The sequence below is a fragment of the Malania oleifera genome, chromosome 6 (assembly GCF_029873635.1).
Source record: "Malania oleifera isolate guangnan ecotype guangnan chromosome 6, ASM2987363v1, whole genome shotgun sequence".
Lineage (NCBI taxonomy): Eukaryota > Viridiplantae > Streptophyta > Magnoliopsida > Santalales > Ximeniaceae > Malania > Malania oleifera.
In genome coordinates, this window is record NC_080422.1 from 98,919,310 (window position 1) to 98,927,261 (window position 7,952).

Here is a 7,952-nt window from a genome sequence, read left to right on the forward strand (position 1 = left end):
GAGGGTGGCATGCTTCTTTTCGGAAAGGGTATAAGCTGTCGTTGAGAACTTCAGAACTGTCACTTTGCCTTTTAAAAGAGTTGGTTTTTAAGAATCAATAATCAAGACTAACTCCAACTTGAAAACCTACTAACTTTAACAATTTTGTAGATAGATTGACAGGTCAGACGCATCAATTTCTTCATAACTTGATCAGCGCCAATTTTCATGTGCAAGTTAGAATGGTAATTCTCAAACAACAGTTCACACACTGAAACGGGGCTAATTGAGAGCAGACTAAAATGAAAAATTATAAGATTAAAAATACAGACTTCTATTGAGGTTTGACAAAGAAACGAACTTAGCCTCAGATTTCAATATGAAATCATAACCTCACTAGAGGTTTAGACAAATCCCTCAAGATTTTTGAGAACCCCGCCCAAACTCCTCGAAATTTAAGGAAAAAAAACACAGAAATCTACAATATTTAGCAAACAAATGAGCCAAAGAGAAGGTACACATTCAAAAAATCATGTAGCATAGGCCAATGTCATTTTTGAAATTTGAAGTCGCGCATTATTTTTACCAAACCTCAAAAAGATCCCTTGAAATTTTAAAAACCTCCCAATAATCTTGTCTTTTTGCTAACCCTCAAAAGTGTGGTTTTAGTCCAAATTACACGACAACTAGATAAATTCATAATATCAATTTCATTACGTTCAATTTCATTCTTGCATCCCAAACACCTGGAAAAGGAAACAAGAGTCCGCATCCCATTGTTACCTAGCAACACTTAGAATCACTCAAAATCCTTAAACGAGATTCAAGATTTTCTGTAGAAGTCCTATACATGCAAAAATTGTTCAGGGAGGGAAAGAAACATAGATGACATCTGGGGAACCAATCTTCTCCCCACTTTTTCTCATAAGACAAAAAACCAAAAGATGACATCTCGAAAACTAATTGTCCCCGCCCCACCCCTCTTTTCTCACAACAAAAACCAAAACCATTAATGACGTTTGGGGAACCAAGCTTCTTTCTTTTTCCTCCTTTTTTTCATATAAAACAAAACCAAAAGTATCCAGTTCAAACTCATTTTCATGGAACCAGGTAGTGATGTTATTTTGGAATTGGATTCAATAAATGAACAGGAAAAATACATGCTCACATCCAAGGTTAAAACGGGAAAAAATGGAACCTGCTTAACGCACTGGCTGTTGGTTATAATGGTTCTTTTCCTTCTTCTTTGCTGCAGCAATCTTTGCACTCCTCAAAGCAGCCTCATTGGCAGCGGCTCTCGCAGCAGAATCCATCTCCTTACCTGATTTTTTCTTCTTGGCAGCTGCCACTTTCTTTAGCCGATCTTTTATATCAATAGCAGATGCATCATCTGTCTTCTCAGCCCCAGCAGCTCCATTTCCGACTTGTGTAACACTGGGCGGGTCCTCAGACTCTTTAGCTGATGGCTGCTCCTGGGATTCGTTAGCCTCTTTCAAAGATTTATCCTTCTTTTTCTTCTTTTTGGAATTTTTGCTCTCCCCAGGGCCATTCTCCTTCTTCTCTGCCCCTGCATTAGGATTCTCTGCATTTTTATCTTGTGCAGCACCTGCTTGTTCAAGTACAAAGGGTAAGAAACATACAATGGAGTACAAGGAAAGAATACCCTATTCACTGGTTGCCTCCACTAGTTTCAGCTGCAACCACAATTGATGTAAGACAGGAAGCCAGACATCAGATGGATTTATTTAACTGCAAAGATGCTAACTCCCAGGAATTGGGTTAAGGGCTTGTTGAATCCGAAGTCCAATAGATTTAGGTTTGATTAATTAGGGTTATTTATGCAGGTGTTTATTCTTAATTTCTGTGTGCCAGGGATTTTTATTCAATAAGGGGGGTTGTAATTTCTTTAATTACAGTTTTCCTAGATATTGGTAGGTTGCATTACTGTAGTAGAGGTTGGTTGTCTTGAATTGAATTGAGTGAATTTGTGTTTCCCCCAAATCTCCCACTTGCTTCATTGCACATCAACAAGCTAAGTGCAAGCAAAGGAATCTAGGATCAGAAAAACCAATGGAATCCAATTTCTACCCCAAAAAAAAATAAATAAATGTTGCACAGTAATTCCCAGAAGCCTCAACCTTCAGAAGGGCAAAATAAATTACAGGAAGCCATAAGATCAAACATTGAAATTAGAACAGAGTAGGCAAGGACACATATATTGCAGTATTGTGAAGACACCGACAAATAAGGGAAAAAAAAAACGAGAATAACGTCACTGGGTACATTACAATGTAAACAAGTGCATCTCATATTTTATGACTAAAAGAAAGGATTTCAGTACTTTGCTTCAGCATTGGGTGATAATCCCTGGAAGAATTTGGAAAAGATCAAGAACTTATATATAAACTGTAATACGATAACTATAAGAATAAGAAGTTTTGTATTCTATTGGATGAAAATGATGGAGGATTTCTTTGCTTCACTTACAGCCACAGTGATAATTATGGATAAAAGGAGATTAGGGATTATAAGTTTGCAATGATGTTGTGTCATATAACCGAAAGTCTGCCTGGACATAACAATAGATTTCTCACCATGAGATTGATCTTGTCCACTGGCTTCCTTCTCAGCATATCCAAATTCAGCAAGAACAGCAGCAAGTTCCTCGAGTCCCTTTTTCTTCAATTCCTTTTTTGAAAGCTGCCTTTCTGTGTCTTTGGGTGCTGAAGCAGCTTCAGCTGGCTTCTTAACATCTGGCTCTCTTTCCATTGGTACCTCTGGTTCGGGTTCATGATCTTCCTCACCCTCATCATCAACTTCATCAAGACCATCCTCTTCGCTTTCACTTTCCTGGAAGCCAAGGGAAAAAATTACTAAATCCAATCAATCTAAAAATAATAAAATTTAACCAAAGGCAAAGTGCAATTTCATGATATTTTTTACCAAGGTCACTATCAGGTATTAGAGTCTTAAAATGTAACATAGAAAACATTACGAAAGGAACACAAAATGGAAATGAACAAAATCATCATATTTAAACAGTCAATTCACTAGTCAATAAGAAAGGAGGGGGGATGAGAGGATGTTATTAGCAATAACTAAATAACATTAATAAAATGAACGGATGCACAAGAAATTCAAGCATTAAATGCTAAACATTTATCCCAATAAGATTTCTGAAAGCATATTCCAGAATTAACAGAAATAAGAATCCGCAGAAACATCGGTGCTGCACTTAAGCCAACTGCCTGGTAAAGCCAATGTGATTGTTGACACACTTCCTTTTGACATAAATTGCGTGTGGTACATTAAATTTATTTATAAAGGCTCCAGAAATCTTCAATGCTTTGCTATTACTAATCTCGTTGCCTTCAATTTGTATTGATTTTAGAATTAATACTTATTTGATTTTATATCATTTTCCTTACAGCTTTTGTAAAACCTCTGCTAGAGAAATTAAATTCACCAATGCTTATGTTATTTTTAAAATGAACTGAAAATTTTCATAAACATACAACTGGGGGAACTGATTTGGCAATAATGTCAGGGGTTTACGCTATTCTTTAGGCCTCGCTATTGCTGCTCTCTTTGCCTCCAGAAAACTTGTGTTGATTTTAGAATGAATGCAAATATCATTGTGAATCATTTTCCTTATAGCTTTTTAAATTCATTAGCTAGAGATTAAATTTCTCCATCATTTATATTATTTAAAAAATCTCACATTTTTTTAAAAACTCCAATTTAGCAATCATCTTTATTCCTCAACAATTAAAAATCTAAAACACTGAAATTTACCCAAGTCAATGAAGCTCCAACCCTCCAAATGATTCTCACTTAAACGTAAACAAATTGACTTTAAATGGTGGCATGAATATTTACGATTAACTAAAAAATTTAAATCTTGCAACACAAGGAAATATATAAGCTGAAAGGTTTAAGAGCAGGGTGCATAGTAATACTTCAGTTCATGAGTTTATAATATTATTTTGAAGAAGTTATGAAAGGAAAATCTTCGGTTCTCACTGGTTGTCTCTTACCTTATTATGGGATCAGATTTTTTTTGATACATTTGAGATGGAATATGGGTTCCAAAAAAAGAAATGATGTAAAAGAAGGAGAAATTGACATGAATGAATCCACAACAGCAAACGGCTAGAAATAACAGCACAAGAGTTACAAGCATACAAAATAAAAAAGAGATGGAGCATTTATTGCATGTATACACCAGATTACTTTATTAAAAGGCACAATTGAAGCTCATCTTAGTTCCATGCCTAAGACGTCCTGCGGCTGTCTTAAATATCAAACTCTGGAAAGGCACACGCGTTACGCAGTGAATGAGGCTATGTATTTGTACAGAATGGGCATTTTTAGCGCTTTTTATGATTAAGACTTTCAAATTCTGTCAGATGAATTTTAAGTAAAATTGGGCTGCAAAAATTTAACCTAATGTCTATATGAAAGGAAAACCCTAATTTCTGCTGATCTCTAAGGTTACGTTTGGCTCGAGGAATGTGTATTCCTAAGAATAGATTAGTTATAATAGGTTAGTTACGATTAATTATACAAAAAAATAAAAATAAATGTCGTTACCATAAAGAAAATAACAAAGTGAAACAATTAATAAATATCCATAACAAGGAACGGAAAAGGAATAACTATTCTCAAATTTCACCATGGGAAAGGCTATTCCTTCCTTATTAGATGTTGAATGAAATAATAAGGAATACACAAGAAAAAATTATTACCTCTATTCCAAAATTTCTCATTGTATTTCACCTTATCCCAAGGAATAACCATTCCAGCGAACCATAAGTAAACTAGATTTATTGCACCTAAACCTTTCCAAAACAATAGAGAGTTGCTTCTTAGATTGTGAAAAATAATTTGAACTTTGTAAAGTTATAGTTATCTTTTGGAATAGTTTACTCAATGAATTTTAGTTAGCATTATCAAAACAGCCAACAAGTAGTTTAGAAATTACATTTAAATATTTAAAATTTTATTCTATTGTTTTCTTTAATTTTTATTTATTTTTAAACATAAGTAGTTTATCAACATATTTTTATCTTAAAAATAAAACTCCCCAGGGCTTCAACTCAACACCTTAAACCTTACACATCACCTCATGAGGACCAAAATAACTCATATTATGTCTTCCCGTTTCAAATCATGGTATAATACCATGCATCCCTTAACAAAAAAATGAGCCAAATTCAAATAATCAAAGAATATAGACATAAAAATAAATGATTAATAGAATAAGGGAAGCAAGAAAATAGACACTGTCACTTCAATTCAACAGAAACCCTCTAAAGCTCTTGCACCTTAAACACATAGCATATAACACAATCCTCTCCCTAGCAAAACTATGGCGGAAACCGACAAAGAATTTTGGCACATACAGCTTTGTTTTATCTGTCTACCTAATAACCATAACTTTTGCTCGCATTCATGGTAGTTTAACATATAGCTCATTAAACATCAGCATTTGAAAATCCATAGACGCAATTAAACAGCTGTCGGATGATTTACATGTATTCTCCTAATCTCTTGATCCAACACCTTGAATCAATGAAAGAAAAAGCTAATAAAGTTCAGAAAGAATTTTTTTTTAAAAAAATGAATGAATTGACATCTGTATTGGATTCTTCTTCATATAGCCAAATACCTATCGTATATTAATGCCCAATTTAATAAACAAAATTAAAGAAAGACGAACATAAGAATTCCTAATTCTCAATTTCTTATCAGAACAAAATATCTTATTAATAATATAGATCATAAACGAAACTATCATCGCTACAATAGCTGTCATGAACAAAAGCATGCATAAAAAATTATTCATCAACAATCCAGAGTATCCAATAGCATCAGACAAAAAAAATCATGTAATAACCAGTCGATCGTGTATATGCTACATACATTAGCATGAAACACGAGAAAAATCAGAAATCATCAAGAAACAAGAAATGAAATGCTCAAAGGCTCAGCAATTTTTACTTCACACCTCGACGGGAGGAGTCGAGCTCTCCTTCACCTTTGGCGGATCCACGGAACCCCAAACGGATGGAGGCGGAGCCGTGGTGGCATAGTAATCATCATCGTCCTCATCGTCGACATCAGCCCAAGATTTCGACGTAAGCGGCGCGGGAGCCCAAAAGACCTGCGGCTCCGGCTCCTTCTCCAACTTCTTCGCGGGCGCCGATCCCTTGCTCTTCGACGACGCGCCCTGCTTCTCAGACTTCTTCTTCTTCCTCAAGGTTCCCAGAGCCGCAAACACATTCGTACTGTTAATCACCAGCGACCCCTCATCCTTCCTGCTACCACCTCCCATCATTTCCACCAGCAACAAGCCCCAGTTGCGCGATCAGAAAAGGAAGGTCTACTTGAAAACTGCAAAGATCAATGGTGGCGCCTGTAATCGGAAGTGGGTGTGCGCGAAATCCGACACAGTGAGGTACGATCGAAGATCAAAGGCGGCTCGAGATGGGGAGATTATTAGATTTGTTCAACAACAGACAGTGATGGAATGGATGGATTTTCAGGATCTGATGAGAGAATGATTGTATCAAAGGAGGATACGAAATGAAATGGGCATGTGTTGGGAACTATTGGAATTGGCCTTTCACCTTTTAGGGTTAGAAGCAAAGAAGAACAGTTCTTGGTCACAGAGAAACCATTAGATAACGTAACAAAGGAATGAACCTCCCCACCCACAATGTTATTGTTTTTATATGTACAGGAAATGAAACCCTCCTCTATGAAAATGGCTATGGACATGGCCATACGGCAGGAGCATGTGGCTGAACCATTCCACTTGACTTGGATCTGCATCGGGGTTTATGGTTGTCTCCGGCTTGATGATGAGACTCAATCAATCAGAGCCGTTGGATTTGTGGGACCCATAAGAGATGGGGGAGTGAGTTGTCTTTTTAACCTTTGCATTTAAGCAAATGAGTTGAATTTTGGCAGCATGCAAAAAACTTTTGATTCATTTTATTAGTTGTGGTTTTATTAATTGAAATGTGTAAATTGCATTGTTGGTGCTTTAAATTTTATTTCATCAATACTTTTTTTAATTCAAACTTAAATTGCAATGTTATCTTGTGTTGAAAAATAAATTAATACACGTTAAATTTTAGGACAAACAAGTGATTAAAATCTTATAAAATATGTTTTATTTTTTTAAACTATAAAAAAATTATATTACCTCTAAATTCAACATTTGTCGGTATTTTAGATTGGCTTATGCTATTTATATCAGTCAATCTAGAATTTAGATCTTAATAGTTCTTTGACGCTTAGTGAGGTAAAAAAAAATAAAAAACTATATTTGAACTATATCTAAAAATCAATGTGAAGATAAAATTATCCTTTGTTTTTTAAAAGTATAAAGTATTGGCACAATGAACTTAAATCATTTAAAATTATATAAGAATTATACTAAGAAAATTTATTTTACATTGGTAAGATTTGAACCTCTAAAAATAAGATTTATTTGAAAAAAAAAAAATGAAGGTATAATGCAAGAAATAGTAAGTAAAGAAAAAGCACACTTAAAAAGTATATAATTGGAAAACCATTACTATTATAAAGAGTTACTATCACTAAGATGAGCAATTACCTAAAAAAAAAAATACTTATGCTACTTCCATTTATCTGAAATTTAGATTGTAATAATTTTTTGACACTTTAGTGCAGCAAAAAAGTTTATATTTGTACTACATCTAAAAGTTTGAATTATATAAATCAATTTGAGGATTGATAATATCCTTTATCTTTTAGTAAAAAGTCATTGTTCAATGAGTTGAAATCAATTAATAGTAAATGAGGATTGTATAAGAACAAGAAGTCAAGTCTTAAGTCTCATTAGGTGGGGTTAGTTATATAAATTCTTTTTTTTTTTTCTCTAATTTATGCAATTATAGCTAATTTCCTTCAATAAATTCAAGACTATTAAATCCTAACTC

General features: G+C 34.3%; 1 protein-coding gene across 1 annotated transcript; it reads right to left on the bottom strand.

Moving 5' to 3' along the window:
* Positions 1–997: 997 nt before the first annotated feature.
* On the bottom strand, positions 998–6,814 carry LOC131157679 (uncharacterized). The gene is made up of 3 exons (XM_058112012.1): positions 5,990–6,814; positions 2,574–2,829; positions 998–1,585 (listed from the first exon to the last, which is right to left on the bottom strand). Exons 1-3 carry the CDS (start codon positions 6,317–6,319, stop codon positions 1,182–1,184), a joined length of 990 nt encoding a protein of 329 aa, XP_057967995.1. The 5' UTR covers positions 6,320–6,814; the 3' UTR covers positions 998–1,181.
* Positions 6,815–7,952: the final 1,138 nt, after the last annotated feature.

What these genes read in the sequence shown, in the direction of transcription:
- LOC131157679 (XM_058112012.1), bottom strand. Translation starts at nt 6,319, where the DNA reads ATGATGGGAGGTGGTAGCAGGAAGGATGAGGGGTCGCTGGTGATTAAC. An exon ending in GCTCGACTCCTCCCGTCGAG is followed by an intron (nt 2,830 to 5,989) that starts GTGTGAAGTAAA and finishes CTTGGCTTCCAG; the next exon opens with GAAAGTGAAAGCGAAGAGGA. An exon ending in TGGACAAGATCAATCTCATG is followed by an intron (nt 1,586 to 2,573) that starts GTGAGAAATCTA and finishes TTGAACAAGCAG; the next exon opens with GTGCTGCACAAGATAAAAAT.